The following is a 23,230-nucleotide window of genomic DNA, read 5'->3' on the forward strand; positions in this document are numbered from 1 at the left end:
CTGAATATACTGTGCTAAACATCAGATTCGACGGTGCTTCGAGTGGAAATAAATTGCGGGCTGGAGGACATGACACCGACCGCCTTCAAACATATAGCACAACGTGTATGAAATTGGGAAAACCTGAATATATGCAGATTTTATTTGTTACAGCCTGAGAAGCACTTTTATTTAAAAGCAGCTGTTTAGGGCACAAAGAAGCACGCATATAAACAGGAGAAACAATTAGCAAACCGCCTCTGGTGCAACAACTTTAGGCCTATGGTATTGGTTTTTAGTTTGAAGTTATGTCGGAGAATAATTTTTGGAAACCAAACGTCCTGTCGCAGAATATTGTGGCCCACGCGAATGTAATATGGACGCAGTTCTTCGTCTATAAAGCACCGAAACACACTCGATCTTCCCAAACCCAAAATCTACTGTAATGTTTCAAACGACCGACAGTACCTCATCAAACTCTTTTGTTTTATTTCGCCGAATTCTCGTGTGAATGACGTATCAGTAAAAACACAGTTTTTAAAACACTATCTACCATGCGTACGCAGCTCTCAGAATTACTCAGAAACAAGAAGTGTTTATTATTTTATTTCCCTCGTTGTATTGTATTTACGCCAACTCGCCGTCCAATGGCGTTGCACTTGACAATCATCCATTGCGCATGACAACTGTACCCGCACAACACAGACGAAGTGAAATAAAGAATATGGCGATGACCTCGCTCCCTACATCCCAGTGTGGATACGACTGATCTGCGCTTAGACAAAGTGAAGTCGTCTTAGTAATTAGCATTGTGCAGAGGATCATTCGGTGGAATAGAGATCTGTGCATAGAAAGGACATGCAGATACACTTGCATTTTTATGTACAGGTACATTTTGTTTAGAATGTGATACATGTACGTACGTGTGTGATTGTCAGCTGCTTTGTGGAGCGGCCTTGGCACCACAACGCATGAAAAGCAATTACAAGCTGAGGCCCTGACGTTCACATAAACAAAATCTAGCGTCTTTATTGGACATGCCGTTGATACGCTGAATTATAGTATGGCGTTTGATTGCATCGAGAAAGTCGTCAAGTTGTTCTTTTTCAATTACGGTGGTTTCATCGCACGACACCCGTATCCATTTCTTCTCCTTCCGCTCTTGGCCGGAGCACTAGGTGCTGGAATGGTGTTCCTGACGGAGGAAAACAGCATAGAGAACCTGTACACTCCGGAAAATGGGCAGGCAAAGACGGACAGGAACACAGTGGAAACACTGTTTTCCGAACACGGCGACAACGACACATTAGTGTCACACCTGTCGAGACTGCCACGGTCTGGGAGCGTGATTATACGACAGAAGGATGGCCAGAATATCCTGACACAAGCTGCCATGGAGGCTATTTTGAATCTACACGAGCAGATCACGAACATCACCATCCAATACAACAACCAGGAATATAAATTTACGGATCTCTGTGTCAAATGCGACGGCGTTTGTAATGAGAACCCCATACTAGCCGTATATTATTACAACGCCTCTAATGTGCCGTTGACTTCTCTAACGTTTCCACTCTATACACCAGCCGGTACCATCGTGCCTTATTTTCTAGGTGGAGGATTAGGAGAAGTGACATTCAAATCGAATTCTCAAGATGAGGTAGTTTCAGCCAATGCTGTCCGGTTGTCCTACTTCTTACGTTACCAAGACGACGTGGAGGATCAGCGAAGCGCCTTGTGGGAAGAAAAGTTCTTAGAAGTCGTGGAGGCTTTCACTTCATCGGTTGTCAGCGTCACTCGGGAGGTGTCTTCCACACTGGAAACCGAGCTCGACAGAGCGAGCTCCAATGTGGTCAAGGACTTCGCGATCACCTTCACCATCGTGATCACATTCAGCATCTGTTCCTGTGTGATGCTGGACTGGGTGCGAAGCAAGCCGTGGCTGGCCGGCTGCGGCGTCATCTCCGCCGGCCTGGCCGTCCTATCATCGTTCGGGTTGATGAGCTACATCGGCGTGCCATACATAAATGTCGTCGGCTCAGCACCATTTTTAATCTTGGGTAAGTTTTTATTCCCAAGACAGACCAAGCAAACCCAGATTGTTCCTTCTGTGTAATTCACATATTCAGCGTTCAGCGGGTTATAGATTGGGCCGTTCATCAAACCATCAGAGAAACACGTGAAAAGGCATGTACAGAACATTAAAGGAATCAGGAAATAGAAATATTTTTTTATGAATTTGACTAAAAAACCCTTGAAATAGCATCTTTGGGTTTCAATTAACCTTGTTTGAAAGTTTTGTTTTGCAATTTTAACCCATATTTTGATTTTTTTGTTTTTTTATGCTCATGCATATTTCCATATTCATGAGCAGAACTGTGATGTCATCCAACGCACTGAATTTCAATGTTGCACTTATTAGTGCACAGAAAATTTCTAGATTATTTTTAACCACTGCTATGGCAGATTTTATTTTCTTTGGAAATTTATTGCTGTGTACATATATGGCAATAATCCAGCAAAAATCCTGTTCACAGAAATATTCCCAGATAGCAAATTTGGGACTCACAATTTAAACATGAAAACATGCAACCTGAACCGCGTCTTCCTGAATTAACATCAAAGCAAAAGCGCCCTCACCTGTCCAGAAATGCTTGGTCAATTTTTAATGTTTGAAAAACTGCACCGTTCAGTTCACGTAACTCAAAAAAGATGTCAAACAGTCTTCATTCATTGAAGAAGAGTGCAGGGATACACAAAAATTGATTCCAAGAAAAATTCTGTTCCTGGTTCCTTTAACTTAGTTTTGTGAAAAAACAAAGTGTGGCGGAAAAGCTATATTCAGATTCGAATCGCCACTAAACTGTAAAGGATATCATAATACTGCTTGAACAGTGTTCCAGCATGAATGCACTTAGCGAATAAATATACAAACGATTTTTTAAAATCCCACAATGATTCATTTAACTACTGTCACCCACAAATTCCAAAATCTGACCATGCAATTCTCTGAGTGATCCGAGTGCACATGGCGAAAGCTGTAAGTATTATAAAATGCACAGAAAAGATTCAAGGCTAGCTCTGTACACGTTTATTAAATTATTTCCAACTAACTAGCCACGGATTGATTGAGATTTAGTCCGACCTTTGCATAGTGCCTACAAATTCACTGAGGCTATTCAACTTACACCTTGAAAGTACAAATCGATCAATATTGCATTCCATCTTTTAAGCTCCAACATAATGATACTCGTGGGTCTCAGGAAGCGAGAAACCATGAGAAAATTTGTTCAAACCGGATCATAGCACATTGAGTAAAATTTGAACCGGGACAGCCAAAGCGGAGGGAGGGCAATTTTTTTTGCAACTGCACTCACAATATTGCAGCACAAGTGCCGTTAAAAACATGCGTAACATTCAAGGACAGTAACGAAGACTGTCCTTTATAGTTTCACGGTCACGTATTATGACAGTGAATGTGTATAAAGTGCTGCAAGTTGTACTGTACATAATTGCACGGTTTTACTAACGAGGTCTTGTCATTGCCTACAATTGTAGCGCGTAGAGGTTTTTCATTGTACAAGCCCGGGTGGATGAAAAGTCGTGGAAAATTTGGGATTTGAAAAAGCCCGCTGCAAGCTACTTTGCACAAAATATACCCATCTTTTAAGACACACGTTGTAAATTCGTCTTTAGGAGAAAATGCACTGCTTGAATGTGTGAGAGCTTCTCTCACATTATCTATTTTCAAATTCATTACTTTTTAACAAAAGAGTTTATTTTTACATAAGGAGCTCTCAAACGTTCTGTGCTTGCTCATCTATACAGTGACACTTCCAACAGGTAATAGAAAAACAATAATACCGTATCCCTGGTTGTAATTATTCCTAAATATGATATTAGGTGCCTTATCTTCAGGCAAACTTGAATTGTCAGTTCTGATTGGTCGATCTATGGCACCAAATTTGTGGTACACGTATTTAACCGTATTGCGCGGTTCATATCAAATCCTGCGTAATGCGCTGTACTAACTCAACCACAGATATATTAACGCGCAGACCGCCAAGTCCTATTCAAAACTACATGGGTTTTCGTGATCTGCGCGGCGCCCGACTAAAATCAAAACTACAAGCAAATTCACCCCTTGGTATAAGGAATTTACGCACAGCTGAAGAATTCCAGCCATAAAATTCTATGAAGCCATTTTTTGTATTGTAAAAAAACCCCTCTATTTACTTAATTTGGGCGATAAGTATTCAAAACAAATGCGGTTGCAACAGTTGAAAAGAAGACATAGCAGTATCGAAAAGCAAAAAAGATGAACGTATTTGGAAGCAAATGTAAACAAATACAGGAAATATACGTGCGTTCCTCGTAATGCGCACTAAACGTCCACTGTTCCTCTCATAGTTTGCCCATACTTTTCCAAATCACAGTTATACGCGCAAGACTGGCGGTCTATGCTTTGATAAATGTATGTCCGTGAACTCAAGGCATTGCGCTATTTTACGCTAAAAGCAAACGCACATCTGCATGACTGTAAATTAAAAACGGCGGGTTTGCCCGTGCTGATCGTCATATGTGTTTATATGAACGTACAATTCCAACAATGTTCTTTCTTAGTGCAACCCCTGTTGTTTTTGTTCTTACCGAAATAAGTTTAAACACAAATGATTCCCATACACCCTAGATAAAATTGCAGATTTGCGGTAAATCGGTGTTACTGTTTTTGCTGCGCGCCGTATGATATCTTTTGTCTTCTTTTTTATGTAAAGCGCGCATAGGCCCTTTACTTTCTTTACTGCGTATGAATTTGTAATCATTCCTAAATATAATACTAGTTGCTTTATCTTCATGCCTCGTGCCATGAGGGAAACACAGATGCACTACATTATTCCATGTTCCACTCGCGCTCGTGTGATAACTAATATTGCAACTACTTGTTTCTTATACTAGACCTTTAATCAATGATCCCGATAATGTATCTTTAGGATCGATAACACAAAACTGTTGGTCCTTCATCATAGCAGCATAGCAAACTGTGCAGCCTTAATTTGAACATTGCACATTTGCCATCGTCATCAAAATGGTGGACTTGGAAGATCTAGTTTGCCTTAGGCCCATGCAGAAGTGGAACGCAAGCGCTGCTTGTGACCGCTTCATGCCTCATGATGTTTGACAAAGGAAACTATACGAGCTTTTCAGGATGCACAAAACTGAGTTTCGTGCGCTAATAAATCGAACAGCATTAAACTACCCTTATGCATGAGTTGAAGTGCATCAATGCCGCCTTTTCCCCTTTACACTTTAACATGTGTTAGTGTCAAAACACGCCTTGGTTTGGGGTGTTTGCTTTAATTTAGTTCCGAGTGAAGATTTTCTTGCGGTCAAGTGGTTCTTTAATATTTGACATGTATTGGAAAGGTGAACTTTTATACGCAAGTGGTGTAATTTGTTTTTCTTCAAGATGAGATGGTTGACCCCAACAGAGAAAAATCGTGACACGAAAAATTACGCCTAGGCCTATAGGTTAAAGAAATTTAGCGAGCAAGTCACGTAAAACGTGTCACAAAATAATTCCTGAGACATGTGAGTCTCTACTGTAATCATAAAATTATCCCCTGCATTACGTTTATTGCTAGAATGAAAATGGAAAAAAGATAAGAAATTAACATGGTTTTCCCGGTCAATACACCGGTGGCCGGGTTAATTATACTGCAAACCCGAATACTAGCTTCACGAGGGCTACACTCCTTTCAATACTGGATTTACATGCAGCGCTATTTAAGTGCTGGATCATACCCACGTTGTTCAAAGCCTCATCAAAATCTAAAATTCAAAGAGGAACGTAAGTATTTTAAATGACTGCATGCATTTTGGGGCGAACTGTGGTATTTTTGTATTGGTCACAATTTCTTTTTCGTAGAGAGCCTGGGAACCGTGAATATTGGGGTGCTGGATAATCCGACGTTACACGGCGCATATTCTATTTTAATGTGCCAGAATATGCAGTTAAGAGAACTTGTTGCAAGCTTGTTATTTTTCATAATTTTTGTGCAAGTTTATATCCCTGGTTCGCGATTTGCTCTATACATTGTTGTTGGGTCTTAGCTGCGCTATCCTTTGCTTCAAATTAAACCACACTGTAGTGATGCTGCAATCACTTAATCGCCTGGGTGAATAAAAAAGATGAATGTTTCCGTATGTTTATTAAATCAATCAATTTATCAAATAATTTTTTTTTCTGGAAATATTAACACTGATTTCTCTACAACTTGTGGAGACAGCGCAGGTTTTCTGTCTAGTGGTGTCGGTAATGAACTTTTTTTGCGTGATCAAATAATAGCCAAACATGAATAGAACTTAAGCTGCATTTTCTGATTACCCAGTCTGAAGCCAAAATATAGCAATTTTTAGGAGTTTTAAACTTTGTTTTAAAACGTGGTGTATTTTGTAATCCTTGTTTTGTCAGTGGTTAGCTTCAGTGTTATTCCTTTGTAAAGCAATCACGAATACGTTGAAATGCTAATCATAAAATATGGTTACACGCATTACTCAATTACTTGGATCTACATGAATATATTTTATAGTTTCTATATAATCTGATGTACCTAAAGACTATTTTACTTCCGTTCTACGACAAATGAGCCGTTATTGCATTTTACCGCACAAATTTCCTGAAACGGTTACAAAACAAAATCAACATCAAAATGTATTTGATAGTCGGTAAGATTTGGACGCTAATGTGTGTCGTCAACAATGGTGTGTGAAGTATTATTTTGACCATCGTTGCTTTCCAACCTTATCCTTGTTAAATACTGTCAGCTTTCACTAACACTACGATAATTAGCCGCAACATGTTGTCCCCGAAAGCCTCCCATATGCCACCTTAGCACGCGCCATCAACCGATCTCTATCGAACTTCAAGATAACTATATTTAAACGCATAGCTTAAAGAAAATCAAATTCAACATTTCTGCGACGGAATTCATACTGCCTGTGGCATCTTCGTCCCAAGACTTGCGCATGAAAACAATGATTTATTTTTTCAGTTCCCCAAGTGGAATTATTTTATCCGTGAAAAAGTCCGGTAGCGCGCCATCACCGATCTCTATCGAAGATAATTACATCCAAATGCATCGCTTAAAGAAAATTAAATAAAAAAAATGTCTTCCCAGACATTAAAAATGTCTGGGAAGGAATTTATACTGCCTGCAGCATCTTCGTCCCGAGAAGTGCACATGAAAACAACGATTTCGTTTTTAGTTCAATTCCCAAAAGGATGAAAAAGTCCGAACAGCAAACTGTAGAAATTGAAGGAAAAATAATTAAAAAAAATGTTTGTACTTAGTTTCACTTGAATTACAACCTTGGAGCACACAAAAACACCATAGCAACTGGTGTCTCAGTAAGGTTTAAAAGTTTAAATTTTAAGTCTATGCATGCAAGAAAGACATTATACGTATTTGCACTTTCGAGTGATATTGTATACACGATTCACACTTTCGTTCTATCTATCCTTTAAGGTATTGGAGTTGACGACATGTTCATCATGTTGGCTGCATGGCGACAGACTGACGTTCGATGGCCAGTGGAACAGCGCATGCGCCATGCCTTCTCTGAGGCCGCCATGTCTATTACCATCACGTCCATCACAGATGCCCTGGCTTTTGGAATTGGAGCCATCACCTTCTTCAGATCTGTCCGCATATTCTGCATGTACACAGGCATGGCTGTTATCTTTGACTACGCCTTTCAGATCACTTTCTTTGGCGCCTGCATGGTGCTCACCGGCCGACGTGAGGCAGCTAACCGGCATTGTATGTCGTGCCTCAAAGTCAAACCCAAAAGTGAATCCTCATCCACGGCCTACACCATATTCTGCGCTGGTGGTTCATCCCAGCAAGCTTCTGACAGGGACGAAGGTGATACCAATGACCACGCCCTGATGTTGTTCTTCAAAAATTACTACGGCCCTTTCATCACACGCTGGTGGATGGTGATCCTGACAATAATACTGTTTCTGGCCTATCTGGGCACCGCCATCTACGGATGCACCCAGGTTCGCGAAGGTCTCGCTCTCAGAAACCTTGCCCGGGACTACTCTTACGCGGCCGACTTCTTGGACGACGAGATGGAGTATTTCACGGCTTATGGTCCACAGATTTCGCTGGTGTTTATTGAGCAGAGAGACGTGTGGAATCCCGTGGTGCAAGATCTCATGGAGGACACTCTAGCAAAGATGGAGGCGAACGAGTACACCTATAGCAAGGATCGCAATCTAACCGTGTCATGGCTGCGAGACTACCTTGACTTCCTTCAGACCATCAACCTCGTTAATCCAACCAAGTCGCAGTTCATCAACACGCTGCGCCACACATTCCTGGAGATTGCCGCCTACCAGAAGTACTCGCTGGATATTGTCTTTAACGCTGACAACACCAGTGTCGCGGCGTCACGATTCTTTGTCACCACCAAAGACTTGGACTCCACCGAAAATGAGCGATACATGATGACAGACTTGAGACAGATAGCCGAGGAGGCTGAGCTACCCAGCATAGCCTACCATCCAGCCTTTATCTTCTTTGATCAGTACGTCGCCATCTTGCCCAACACATTACAGAATCTGGGGATCGCCGTGGGCGCCATGTTGATCGTGGCCCTGCTGATGATCCCCAATCTCATCTGTACTGTGCTGGTCACTCTTTCCTTAGCCTCTATTGTCACAGGGGTGGTGGGATTCATGACTCTGTGGCAAGTGAACCTCGACTCTATCGCCATGACCAATCTCATTCTTTGCATAGGTTTCAGCGTGGACTTCTCCGCCCACATCAGCTATGCTTACATCTCTGCTAACACAGGCTCCCGTCGAAGCAGTGTTGTACACAGCCTCTACTCTCTGGGCATGCCAATCGTTCAAGGGTCTCTCTCCACCATACTCGGTGTCGTAGTACTCGCCTTCACAGACTCTTACATCTTCCGCACTTTCTTCAAGACTATGTTCCTTGTGATCTCCCTGGGGGCGCTGCACGGCCTGCTCTTCCTCCCGGTATTCCTCCTGCTCACGATTCCTGTGAAGACTCGCCGAGTGCAAGACTCCAGCGAGAATCTGAGAGATGGTCGCCTCGCCATCAGCCCACACGACAGTCCGGAGAAAGCTTTTGCCATGCAACCGTATCCGTCAGCCGTCGACAGTGCCAATCGAGAGCCCACCACCGCTTCATACCATCCCTATCGGTCACAGTCAGTGCCATACAGCATCAGCGCCAGTGTTGCGGACTCCAAGCCCTCCTTCATCACCTGCCACCAGCAGCCATTGCAAAACAGTGACCATTGGCAGAAGTGGGCTTTGTCCGGAAATTTTGCCATTCCTAGAGCAAGGCCTACTTCAGCCCATAGTATGAGGGAGAGAATTTACCCTCCATAATCCAGCAAGCAGAAGTGGCCTCACTTTTAATTTGGGCACGTGCACAGTTGGGGCTCTACGTTGCGAAAAATTTATTTATAAGGGCTGTGTCAGTTTCAGGTGAGGGTTTACTACAGCAGAGCACTCCCCGGAGTACAACCTGCCACATTTTGGCAAAATTATCATTTGAATGATATATTTTGTAAAAGCTGAAAGTAAAACGTTTGCTGTGAGTTTCTAAAGTGTGTATTGTAATCGGTGTTGGAAGTTATTTTTCCATTCTGTTGGCAAAGATTTCGTTTATGTCTGTATTTAACTATGACATTATTATTATCCACCAAGGACCCTTCTCAGAAACGATTGGTGTTTGTCACTTTTCCTTCGTATGATAACGATTTTTAAGTAAACGAGACTGCACAGATTGCACGTTCATTTTGTCGCATTATTTCAACAGTGACAGTTGTTGAAATGGATGAAAAGAATTGGTTTCAAATTTCTCAGTTGAAAAAAGAAATACCTGTTGATTTGTTTTACATTTTGAGAGACTTTACATCAATAAGTGTTGTTTGCCATATCGTTTTAAACAATTGATACCAATCACAGACATACAATGGCTTAATTATTTCTAAGCAAAGCTACATTTAAATATGATGTCAACATGCTTGTATTAAAAGTAAAGTGTACTTTTTGCCATTGTGCATGTACGCCATTGCCGGATAAAACATCCCAAAAGTCACGTAAAAGAGGCCCTTTCCAGCCACATTTGATATTGATCAATCAAAATTAATATATATGAATCTGTATATAAATATCCCTTTATTCGGACTCGTATTTTGGGTTTCCCTTTTTTCTATATTTTTAAAAAGAATAATGGTTATTAGTCTGAATTTCTTTATTGATCTTAATTTCTTCATTTGAAGTCTAACGTCAGCACTATCTTTACGGTTTTGTTCAATAACTCTGGCATTCGAATTCTTGGAATTAGACAAAGGAATGGTCAGATCAAGACTATGAGATTTCAGGCCCTGCAAGTTAAAAAAGGCCTTGGAGGTGGGAAAAAGCAAAAAAAATAATTCTCTTAATTATCCTCCCGGGTTTAAAGTGCACTCTCTACAAGGTCGAGAAAGGTTTATTGCATGGGAAGGAAATCAACGGAATACTAAGGGAATAAAATGTGCTTGGCCGGTCTTAAACGTGCTCCAAGGTAAATACAGAAATTTTCTTGCTGCATTGTTAAAAACGTTTATTACTCAATGTGAATTTTTGGAAATATTAGTAACGATATCTATGATATGAACTCACAGAATTATTTTTGTTTGGTATTGATTGCAGTGTTTTAACATCTTGGGTGAATTACGGAAGTCAACTTTTCTTTTCAATTTGTTATTGGAAGAAATGAAAATAAATGGTGGCACACAAAAAGTGAAAGTTTTTAAGTTTATTCATTTGACGGAGGTTGTGTGATAGTAGGCGGTGGACAAGATACAACTGTGCTGTCCAGCGCAGATGTGGTCTCTAGTGGGGTGCTGATTACGACAAACGATCCAGTTGAAGGTGGTCTGCTTTCAGTACGACTGGCTGGTGACTTTCTCGCTTCATCCTCCACAGAGCCTTGTGGTGATTTGACATTAAGCACTGAGCCTCTCCGTTGACTCTGAAAAGATTCACTGGATGCCTGTCTCGATACTGATTTATCTATTAACAGCTGCTGCGCTCTATTTGAGGTGGAACAAGGGCGGGATGGAGCGGACCCTTTGATCATGGCTTCTGAAGGTGAATGCATGGATGAACTGCAAAGGCCTATAGCTGTAGAAGCAGCTGGTGATACTTTGATGAAGCGCACGAAACAGCCTGATGCTTTATTTGACATAAGTTTGCCGACGCTTGAGGACGTAAGCTTCCCCGACCTACGCCTGGCACTGAATACTGACGGCGCTGGGCTGACCTTGTTCAAGAGGACAGATTTAGTCGACGGTAGCTTAGTGACCCAGGATCGCTGTTTGGTTCTTAGGAACCACCTCAGTGATTGGCAGGAGCTTGATGCTTCTCATGCCCCGAGATCGGCTTCTAAGAGCTGTGCGCAGACATTTTCTCAGGACCAGGGTGGGCTTTGAATGCGAGCAGTGAGGAAGTACACAGTCTTGGCTTGGGAGAAGCTGAAGTAGGTGACCTTTGTTGAGATCGACGACCCAATGCAACCGAAGTTGACTCGGCTAGCCGTGATATTGTGGCCAACGAGGAAACATGTGGCTTAGTGTCCGGCTCTTACCATGCATCTCCTTGAGACTTGACTATAATAAACAAGCATAATGGCAGAATATATATGCCAACATATCATGAAGTTTATTTGTACTTTGTACAAAATATAATGAGGAAGCTATGATGGTAATACATGTACCTATCATCTTTAAGTATACTCTTTTTCTCTCCTGCAAAGCTGGGTCTTTTTTGTACTGGTGATGGCTGTCTATAAACATCTTTGCCACCTTTAGGCTGCATACTTTCGGCACCTGTGGAGGGCGACTGACCTATTGCTTCAACATGCAGTTCAGTGCATTTTGTTATTTTATCGTCTGCTTTCACCGCCTCTTCTCCGCTGTCTTTTACAGCCTCTTTCTGCACGATTTTTGTAATGTCCAGAATCGCTTGCTCTTCTGTCGTTTCTTGTTCTTCCTCTTTGTTTGGAATTTGTCTTTGTTTTCTCTAAGTTGCCCGGAGTCAGTCTCATCAGGTCCTTGAACAGTGTCAACCTCCGATCTCTCAGTAATTTTCTCTGTGTAGGGTTGAGTTACAGAATCTTATTCCTTAATACTTTTCATCTCTTGGATGTGGTTTGGATCTACATCACGAGGCTTCAGTGCATCATCTTCGGGAGTAGACGTGCTTTCTACACCTCTCTCTTTGGCATCAGAAGGATCATACTTCTGACTACTACAGACCACGGACGTATATAAAAAAAACCTGGACTTGCAACGCCTTTGTATGAAAAAGAAGCCAACCAGCGGCCATTTTACCGAGCCGAATACAAAGGCGTGGGTTGGCTCCCTACTATTGACGTCAGGAAGAACAAAGGCGGGCATTACCAGGAAAGCTTTGTATTCGGCTCGGTAAAATGGCTGCGAGTGGATTCAATGACTCTATAAGCTGATTAAGGGCGTTGCGAGTCCAGATTTTATTATACACGTCCGTGCTACAGACAGCCGACAAGTTGCCGACTATAGCTTCGTCTGAATTTGCGTCTGTCAATGCTTATCATAAAGAACTGTCAGGAAAATGTTTTATGAGTCTCTCAATGTCGATATGGAACTGGGCTTAACTCATCATACTCCTGAAAAATCACAACTCCAAGTAATAGATGCGAATTAGAAGCACATTAAAGGGAAGCAAGTCGAGAATCAGTGTACTAAAATATTAAGAAGACGTTGTGGTTCCAATATAGTTTACTTAGCGAGTAACTTATTGCAGGTAACACATACACCGTTGACAATTTCGGCAGTGTTAGTAGAAATGTGCATTAGTTTGCCAGTGAACGTTATCCTCATAAGCAAGTGCCTCCTCGATTTCTGTTTCTCCCAGCAATCAAGAGGATCTGGTTGAACAAAACCGTCCTGCTTCCCTGCAAGAGCTGTGATGTCACATTGGAAAGGGTTCTCATGGTTTTCCATGTAGGCCTGGACAATTTCTATCAAGGCCTCTATGCAGGGTAACATACGTCGCTTTAAAGCAGTGTTAAAGAAGGTCTTGTCATCCATGAAACTGAAGTTCACTTTCGTGATCTTCTTGCAAAAAGCTTAGGATAGTCATCATGCGTCTTCCTCAATTTGTCAAAAGTTTCGGGCGAGATGTCGAGTCCCTCTGGATGAGGGTAGGGTAATGTCGGAGCATAGCATGCAATAACGAAGAAATGATGGGGACTGATGTTACCTTCGTTCAGACAGAGATGCGCAGCTTCAAATGCATTCAGGCTTCTCGTGCTGTGACCGAAAAGAACGAAGGGAACATCTGACAGATGGGGTTGAGCTTTTCGTGAACTAGGTGTACGATGTCTTTCAAGTTGACGGGTGGCTGTTCGTCTTCATGCCCTTCCCATCCTAGCAGCTAAATCATCATAACGTGGATGCAAATACAAGCATCGGCTTTATCCAGTGCGTAACTAGTGAAGGTCCTGCGCTGTTTTAAGGGCACCCAAGGTGCTGACTGAGAAGTGTGAAGAAAGTTTTGATGACCAAGCCCTTGGCTTTTTGGGACGGAAGTTTCGCAGTTTACTGCAGAAGGCTGTCATTACTGTTAGAACGGTACACGTCGCTGTCTTGAAACAATTCTTTCATCATGGATATGGTTCCGTAACTATGTTCTCTGCAGTGTTGTATCATGAGGTCACGGTATTTTTCTGCCCAGAGTTTCAAATTAATTTGAAGGAACCCGAAAACCCAAGCTGCTGTTAGCGAACCGACAAGGCACTGCCCATAGCTGCCAGAACCTCGTTTGGGCTCAAACTTCCCGCTCCCATCTTCTCCCACATTTGAAGTAGACCACTTCTAACTGCAAATCCAACATCATTAATCACACCTATCCGCACCGCAGTGGCAGGTAAGTTGTGACTGCGACGATAATGGGCGAGAGCGTTGAGGAAGACATTGGCAGCACAGTAACTGCCTTGTTCTGCATTGCCAACCAGAGATACAATGGAAGATGTCATAATGAAATGACTGAGTTTTATGTCAAATTTCTGAGTCAGCTGGTGTAGCAGAAGTGCTCCATAAGCCTTCGGAGCCATGACTCTGTTCTAAGACTTTGCAGTGATATTTTGGTAGCGCTTTGTAGCAGTGACTCTGTTCCAAGACTGGGCGCAATGCAATATGCCTCTCGGAGCAGGCCAACTCCCATTCTTCATGTTTTGCAGCACTTTTTCTGCATCGTAGGCATTGGAAATATCCATATGAATGTGCTGGACCTGAGCACCTACTTTCATTCCCTTCTGCTTGAAATCTTTCAAGTCGTTATTCATTCCCCCTCTTGAACCCACATAATATAGAGCTCCTCTTGATATCAACCACCCTAAAAGGCGGAGACCAAACCCCCTTGTTTCCTCCTGTAATGAAGTAAGACGATTGTCCCTCAGCAACAAAGCAGTCATTCTCTAGAGAAGGCAGTAGCAGTATCTCGGTTGATTGAACATAGATAACTTCGTTTGTAGGAATGTCCACTTTTTTGCTGCCGGAGAACACAGTTTCTTCAAGTTGTTGTGTTTTTAAGCTATCGGGTGACCATCCTTAACTCTAGGGTTAAACATCTCCCAGAGATCAGACAAGGTATTTGAAATCTCAGCTCTGGGATAATCCATTCACTGCTTATTGAGGATCAGTATCGAACGTAACAACCTTCACCTTTGAGGGGAGCACAGAAATTCTTCCTTCGTATCCTTTTCTTTGCATGATCACAACGGTAGTGTTCCTTCCCAACGTTGGCAGTAGAGAATGCAGTGTATGATCCAGGGAGGATTCTGTCAGAGACAGAGACAATATGTCGACGGATGCTTCAACCAATTCATTCAGGGACTTGACAGATATCCCAGTATGAGATAAATCAAGATCATTAGGACCATCTTTCAACAGGAATGCTTCAGCACCCAATTTATTTGATAGGTGCATAGTTGCAAAATTACAACTATCAAGGGAATCAACCTTCAAACTGATACATACCCCTCAGATATCGGTACACTCTGCTTGAAGAATATAGCCGTTGGAAGGCAATCGCTGGCCTTGAGGTGGGAAGGTACCTCTGTTAAACCTTTTGAGAGAGATGCTTTAACGGCTTAAGTCCTAATTATAAGTCTTGAATATCTTTGGAAGTTGATCCGTTGACTATACCAGTGTAGACAAATGTATGGCCCCGACTCCATGGAAAACTGTAAAAGATGCAAAGCTTCAGACTTTGTTGTGTCTACGACAGTTACATCAAAGACATCTTCTTTCATCAAGTTCAGGATGAATTTACTTCCTGCTTACCCGGGAAGAAAACTAGCTTCTTCTTGGCGGTTTAAATCTCAGCTGGCTCATTTGTGATTGTCAGAGACCCAACATTTTCCCAAGCTATTTTCCAAACCTGAGTCTCCACACTGTCAGTTTAAGTGGTTTCAAAATAAGTTGCCTGAGAAAAATACTTTCTTTGTGTTTGCGTCTGCCAATTCAATATCGCAAAACCGCACCTGACATGATCATCTAAAGGTCTGCTAAGTCTGAAATCAATCTGATAAGATTATTAAAGAACTATCAAAGAAGTATGAAACTATCAGAGTCCCCTGTCAAAAAATTAAGTGTACAAACCCAATGGAGAAATGTCTGAAAAGGAAAAAAACTTTAACGAAAGTAATACATGTATCTGTTTCGGCAATGAAGCCGAAGCAGCAAACTAGCGATAAGAAAAGATCAGTACATACAAGTAAATTCCCCGGTGAAGTAGCAAAGCTCCTGAAGTATGGTGAAGTTATCCGCCAAACTGAGAGCGGAGGGGGCAATTTTAACCACGGTGACGTGACATTTCGAAAGCTCCACCGAACCATAGAGCTTTCATTCGATCTGTTCCACATTGAGCTATACCTTAAAGCCTTCCCATGGGGACTCCGATTCACTGACGGTGTGGGAAACAACAACGCTCGTCATAAACTTGCTTTTCGTGCCACTAATTCAAGTCTCCTCAAGGGTTTCTGCTTTCGGTTCATTCGAGGGCAATACTGCGACGGGCCATGCAGTTTCAATCATTCTGCAGCGCGGTGCTGGCAAGCACGGCCTCAATCCTTCCCAAGTAGATCACCAGGAAGGGGATCATTCACAAAACCTACAATGGCCGGATTCGGCCAACAGCAATCCAAATTTGTCAACAACGGTACCCAAAAAATTCAATCCAAGGGGTGGTGCTTCAAGAGGGCGGGGCCAACCCACCCATGGACAAACCAACAACTCCAGTAAACAAAACAATGTTACAACCCTTGTTAAAAGGATACGATCCGGAAATTTGTCAGTATCTAATGGATGGTTTCACATTTGGGTTTAAGCTGGGTTTTGATGGTTTGGGGAAAGAAAGACTTTCTAAAAATCCACGATCTTCACTGGAGCAGACCAGTGTAGTTAGCACAAAAATCAAAGCTGACCTCGATAATAATAGAGTTGCAAGACCATGGGTGAACACCCGTGAAAAATGGAACCCACTGTTGTAAACTGTAGTTTTAATAATAAACCAGTTTCCAAATCGCTGTTACACTGTAAATAGAAACACTCTAGTGGGTATCTGGATTTGTTTTGTCAGGAGTGCATTCCAGAACAAGAACTCTTGATTTTCGTTTTCAATGTATTTTATTCGTTTCCTATGCCTACTTACTGTTGTAATATTTTCGAAGGACACTTCGTTTGCTGTTTGGTTGTTTTAAATCCTTATCCTGATATTTGTCCTGATTCATTAAATTTCGGGAAATTTAAAGCACGGCAGAAATCGTTTCAAGATCTTTTTAAGCGACGATGCTTTCTAGAATTTCATAGGACCCCAGAAATAAGAAATTTTGAAAAGAACATTGTAAGAACTCACCAGGAGGCATGTGAAAGAATTGCCTGTTGAACACGAATGGATCTTGAGAGATGCAACCACCATTTTGGATGCACGTCTTGCCGGCCATCTTCTCTCCAGGACTCAGGAAGTAGCTGGCATCGAAAGGATCTGGCGGTATGGGCGTGGTGCAGTCCAGCCCATGCCCAAGAACTTCTTGACATTGTCCACACCGTTGCCATAGCAACAGCGTATGCCGACAACGGCAACCTGTCGGTTTTCATGTTTCAACCATCTGAGGCAGAATTGGCTTCTCAGTCGCCCTGTAAATTACCGGGGAAATTCAAGAAAGGATGTATATATCCCCAAACAATGTATCAGTTAATTTGTGGGCACCTAAAATCGATGCTTTTCTTTCTATGGAGGAAAGGGCTCTAAATAAATCAACTACAGTGTAGTAACCAGTGTTCTTGACCGTAACATTTGAAATAAGCAACACCGACAACTTTAAGCTTCCAAGAGACTATCCAAAACTTTATTGTATGTGCCTTCAGTGCAAGACTGTCGTTTCCAGGTTTCAATAAAATATCTTTGTAAACAAACGCCCTGCCTTCACACAAGAATTATACAGAGTAATATCGATAGACTGCAGCAGTAAGATTGCGGAAAAGGTTTTTTGTAAGCCTCAAGCTAGCAATGTTGATTGTAGGTATTTTCACTCAAAAGATATGCATACTCTTGTATAATGAGAATGGCCCTTTATCAATGAAAATTGTTTTCGAAACTGAATTTTATTATTGGTCAAGTGCTGCTTTAAATTAGACGTACAGTAAATCTTAATTAAAGAAACAATATTTGTATGTAGGACTTGTAAAAACTTCGATAGAAACTTATTAACGAAGGTCAAATTAAAAAAATAATGTGCCCTTCCATACAAGGCCGGTTTAATGCGGTGACACATATTCTTTAGTGAAATCCATTTGCAAACATATTTTTCGCAATCACAGACACTGGCGTGACCGAAAGTGTTACCAAACCACTGTAAGCAAGGATCAGCTTTACGAGCGTGTAAGTCGTTACACTTTGCTTGAGATCATCCGTCAATACATCAAGCCAACATGACAGAGACTCTGACAAGCACAGGTCCACTTCAAATTAATTGTAGTTATTTTTTGCAATAGATTTAGTGAGTGTTTGATCGTGGTTTCACCTCCCCTGCCAGAGGATGAACCAAAACGATTGCAAACGCGGAATCAAGTTTTGGTCTCTCAATGATGACGACGTCAATGATATGTTCCAACTAAGTAGCATTCTTATGTTGTATATTGTAAGTCTTACACGGTTGAAATGAAAGCTTTCAATATCAACATTAATATATTGACATCTTACAGTTAGTTTCTCACAACGGTATTGCGCCAGTGCTGCGGTAACGGGTCTCCCAGGCTGACCGTTAGGGGCCCACCACACAGCTCTATCATGGATCCGTGCTAGCGCCCTCACCGGTACGTCATCCTGCGCCGACGTTACAATACAGTTTTAAAAGCTATAAACCTACGACATGCGCCTCTCCACTAAATGTTCCATACATCTTTCTGGGGATGTCAGCCTTTTATCAGTGGTTCTCCCGCAAGTCGTTTTGGACAACAAATCTGATAATTCCCACATGATGGGACGTCCACATCGGGTGGAGGTCACGGACACCTTTAGAGCCTGAAAGTTAATTTCCGATGGCACACTTGGTAAAAGGCAAATTGGTAAAAGGCAAAAGGCTGATTGGATATCTGATTTAGCTAGTCACCTGCCCTTGCCCGTCTGAACGACTAACTTGACCGCTGTATCGAACGACACATACTTTACCTTATCATTCGTCAATGAATGAAGTCGTTAATCGACCCCCGTTTGGAAATGAAAAATGATGTACCAACCTGAAAATCCTTGGCACTTTCTTTGGCACAAGTCCAATAGGGGAGCACTACAAATTCTAAAAAGGGGGACACGCAAAGGGTCCTGCGATTTTACCTGCTTGAATCTCTTTTGCAAGTTTCTGTTGTACCATTTCGGGTCATAATGCAGCCGATCGCAGCCAGTCCGAGACTCTATACGTTCTAAGGCCAGTGTACCCAATCGGAAATCCCTTGGGAAAACCCCTCAATAAAAAATGCTCTATCTGAAATGTTATGATCATCGCTCAGTAGCGAAAGCAAGACCGTCAAGTTAATTGGCGTTGGAAGAACGAAATTTGGCTTTGCCAGTTGGGAGAGATGTTGAATTTTTATTTGACGTAATTGCACCTTCTTGGGTACCAATAGGGACATTTGTAGCGGGGAGTCACTTAATCCTTTTGCCAAGCCCCCTCTCTCCACTCCTGATTGGTAACGCCTTTGACCGTTCTGCATTCGGCAAACGGATGCCCCATGCCCGGAACGCGCGCATTTGTGTTGATATTTACACCCCCCCCCTAAATTGCATCAGTTCGGACTGTTAAAAGCAAACCACAAGCCGCTGGTATTCCCCACCCGTGACGGACCCCGCTTGCTAGTGTTACCCTAGTTGCATCACAGGAAGCTACTGTCAGCCATAATTCAAAATCTTATTCGCCTCATGATCTGTTAGGCCGAGTTTCTAGCCGCAGACGAAACTGTTCGTCACAATACTTCGCCAACCGCGGCCTGGGAACTGAACCAACGCCGTGCACACAATCTCTGTATATTTAAGAAGTTTGTTGACCCAGTGAGGAAACATCATCAAGTAAACACGAATGTATGAAAGGCTGAGACCCAATTGTCCCATGAATCAAATTTGCCTTGCCGGGTAATTTAGGCCCAGTCAAACGCAAGAACATTTTATCATAATCAATGACAAGCGCAACTTCAGTTGCGCGACTACTTCTGGTCAACTGTCCACGAGCTGCCACCTGCCGTAAACGATGGAGAACTAACGACAGGGCTACAGGAAACTACTACCACCCCCCCACCCCCGAATTATAATCTGTACTAAATGTACTTTTAAATGGCGCATTACTCAATATTTGGCGGAACTCACCGGCAACGTGACTGATTGAGCCGCCTGCCTCTGGCTGGTTTCAGGGGTAGGACAACACCGCACGAGGCATAAAGCTGAAATACAGTTTAAAGTCCAGGCACTCCTCCATTCCTGGCTGCGACCGAAAGTGGCGCCATCGCCTTGGTCAAGAATGCTGCAGAATGTGTGGGCTGATTCAATCTTCCTTGTTCCGGTGCGGGCTGGAGCACGCTGGCAAGCTGGCAAGGCATCCGCATTGGTGTACGCTTGACTGCATTTGCATGCTAGCTGATAATTCCATACTGACTCGTCGTCCCCATCGATGCATGCGGCACTGCATTTGTAGTCTGATGGTTAGGACCACTGGCGCATGCTGGACTACATGTACTGTACATTTGCACTCATCGCAGCCTAAGTTGTTAACCCGACAGGTGCAGGGAGCGCCGTTGTCGCCTGCGTTGAGGGCTGGGCCACCGCTGATTCCTGACGTGATGCATCATTGGCACTTTTCCCGCCTTGGCTCCCACCTGGGACATCGCGGCTCTGTCCTTCCTGACGTGCCGATCCCTCTGGCGTGGCACCCGGGGTTTTGCGAGGTCTCTGGCGGGGCTGTGGTCCTGCTTTAACTAGGCTGTCTAGCTGCTCGTTTGCACCTTGGCCTACCACGCGGCATTTCCTCCTTTCGCTGTATTACTAATCAGGACCCTCTCGGAGAATTCCTCAATATACTCGCATAACTCAATAGACGATTTTCCGAGTCCGTCTATGAAGTGTACTAATGTCTCCCGAAGTTACATATATGCACCCGAAATATCTTTCGACAAGAGACGCTAATGAAAAACGGGATTAAATTATTACAAGTGACCACTGATGCGGAATACGTGAATCAGAGACAAAAAGGGGCATTCCCAGAACTGGCCCTAGCTCATTTCGCGCGCTCCCACTGAACCCCATACGCTGATTGGTTAGCGCTAGGTTTTTTGCACTGCTCCTTGGCTGCTAATATCACGTCCGCAAAGTTTACAATCAGACGCTGTAGGCGGCCGCTTGCACACGGCAGAAAGAAATATTCTCTCTTATTGGCCAATCCAAAGGACCAGTCTAGAAATCATCTGCCCTCACACGAGCGGTGCCCCTCAACGATGCGCGCTTCTGGGTTAAACTGTATTTTAGCCTTTTCAGCAGGTGGCGTCGAGTGTAATATATTTTACCCATTACGGGGTAAAATGTGTTATGAGTACTGGGTTCGATCCCTGTCAGTCAGTAGTAAAAGGCTCAAAGAAAAACATTCCCGACAAAACGCTGTGTTTGTTTCGCAAAAACACAAGTTTTGTTTCCTAAAGTCCCTATAAAAAGCCACTCGACTTTGTATACGATTTTCTAGAAGCCAGATTTGTCATTTGCAATCTCGTATCATCACCAAAGTTCAACCGGAGAAACACCCATAAATATATGCATACATGGCTCTACAGATTTATTATGCAATACAGATTTTTGTCATTACACCTCCATTGACTTTGTTCACAGTTTCTTGAAATCGTTTTATCAATTTGCTGTCTTGCATCTACATCAAAGTAACACGAAGCAAAGCCTTTGATACAAAGATGTTCATAGAATGATATCACGATGACCTCATTAGGTGACAGTGTACAAGCAATTTTATTCTAAAATTTCTAATCAATACCAATCAATTTGATCAACCATATCTTCCGGCATCATCTTTTCTGCGGAAGTGATAAAGTTTGGTCTTCATTTTTATCTCGTGTACGTAAAATTGCGTGACCCTTGCTGGTGGGAACCGAAAATGTTTTATTATTAAAAATTTGTAACAAATATGAACTTACTTTCAACGGTGCTTGTCCCCAAGCATAAAGTTTTTTCAAAACGTGAGTCCGTGAAATCATGCAATATTTGAGCCCTCTGGTTGCAGGATAAAAATACAGAGGTATTTGGAGTTGATATCTGTAGCGAAATTGAAAGCGGGGAAACATCCATAAATCGTATAAATAGAATTTTCCTTTTTGGATCTTAATTTTTTAGTAGAAAATAGATGAAATAGTCCTTTGGAAAAATGATAACATGATGACGTGATTATCGGTCCTGTGAAGTCATCCATTATGTTTGAATTTCAAGCTCATGAACGGTAGGTCTGATTGGGATAAAATTTTGTTTGTAGATATATTATTATTAAAATTAAGGTGATGTCATGATGATGTCATCAAGTGGCTTTTATAAAATGTTCTATTCGTAATTTTCACTTTTCTGTCAAAATACATTGTAACTAAACAAGATAACGTTACAATTCTATTTGCAAGACGCTTACTATGCCTAATGGAACTGTGGGTAATTTATAATATTTTGTGAAGGCACGAGTACGGTTTTTCAAACACATTATAAACAGCATCCGATCAGCACGATCATTTTCATGCAGATGCGTGACAATAACGTCATCAGGCAATTTATTTTTAAATGAATAATACTAATAAAAGACATTGACTATGTGCACAGTTTTCTTAGGGATTTTATGTGGTCACATTGCAGTTTTTCTTTTTCATCTAAGTGACATCAAGGAACAGCTTTTGTGCGTAGATTGTTCTGGTATAGTTAAATCGTGATAGTATCAACATGTTATGCCTCCAAAATTGAATTCTTGGCAGGCCAATATCTCTACAACCATTAATCCCACTAAGATGGACGCTTTGCATGGACCGCCAAACAAGTATGTGTTATGTATGTTAAAATAGGGATGAAGTCATAACGATATCATCAAATCGATCATTGTTTTTTCTTGTGTTTCCGTTATATTGACAAATTTGTTGAGCGATGATAAATTAAATTAGAACAAAGGATATTTCAAGTTTATTTTCTTGAAAGAGTTCTGTTGTGTTAACCAATTCCTGTGATTTTACGATGACGTAGTGAAGTGATAATTTGTAGATATTTCAATATTTCAAAAATAATTTTTCATTAATAAAAAATAAGTCAAAAATTACCTGCAGCTTGCATCTTTATGCAGGATGCGGAAAAGGCCTCTGGTATGTTGCAAACAGACAAAGGATCTCTAGTTTTCTTCTTTTGTTTGTTTAAGTTTTTCTACTTTGGTAGTTAAATTAAATTTGGTGACTCTTCATAATTGACAGACCCTCAGACAACCAGCTAAGGATGGCCCTAAAAGGAATTCATACCGATGACGTCATCTGGGGTCATGTAAAATAAGATTTTTTCGTATGCTTTATATGCGTTTCTCTAAAGCCAAACATGTAAGCAGTGTTATCAATCTGGCAT

At 42.0% G+C, this 23,230-nt stretch overlaps 2 protein-coding genes across 2 annotated transcripts in view; one reads left to right on the plus strand and one right to left on the minus strand.

The window, feature by feature from the left end:
• The window catches only part of LOC147798110 (uncharacterized), a 54,535-nt gene extending 33,649 nt beyond the window's left edge, over nucleotides 1-20,886 (minus strand). The window contains exons 1-2 of the mRNA XM_087141540.1: nucleotides 19,967-20,886; nucleotides 16,967-17,247 (exon numbers count right to left, since the gene is read on the minus strand). Of these exons, the coding sequence (XP_086997666.1) occupies nucleotides 16,967-17,029 (63 nt within the window). The 5' untranslated portion in view covers nucleotides 17,030-17,247; nucleotides 19,967-20,886. The remainder of the gene's footprint in view (nucleotides 1-16,966; nucleotides 17,248-19,966) is intronic.
• Nucleotides 177-10,807, plus strand: LOC110980640 (patched domain-containing protein 3-like). The gene is made up of 2 exons (XM_022237516.2): nucleotides 177-2,039; nucleotides 7,506-10,807. The coding sequence occupies exons 1-2, from the start codon at nucleotides 1,043-1,045 to the stop codon at nucleotides 9,404-9,406; spliced, it is 2,898 nt and encodes a 965-aa protein (XP_022093208.2). The 5' UTR covers nucleotides 177-1,042; the 3' UTR covers nucleotides 9,407-10,807.
• Nucleotides 20,887-23,230: the final 2,344 nt, after the last annotated feature.

Source organism: Acanthaster planci, linkage group LG09 (assembly GCF_054643075.1).
Source record: "Acanthaster planci isolate LZ-2023a linkage group LG09, COTS_SCS, whole genome shotgun sequence".
Taxonomy (NCBI): Eukaryota; Metazoa; Echinodermata; class Asteroidea; order Valvatida; family Acanthasteridae; genus Acanthaster; species Acanthaster planci.

What these genes read in the sequence shown, in the direction of transcription:
- LOC110980640 (XM_022237516.2), top strand. Translation starts at nt 1,043, where the DNA reads ATGGCGTTTGATTGCATCGAGAAAGTCGTCAAGTTGTTCTTTTTCAAT. An exon ending in AGCACCATTTTTAATCTTGG is followed by an intron (nt 2,040 to 7,505) that starts GTAAGTTTTTAT and finishes CTATCCTTTAAG; the next exon opens with GTATTGGAGTTGACGACATG.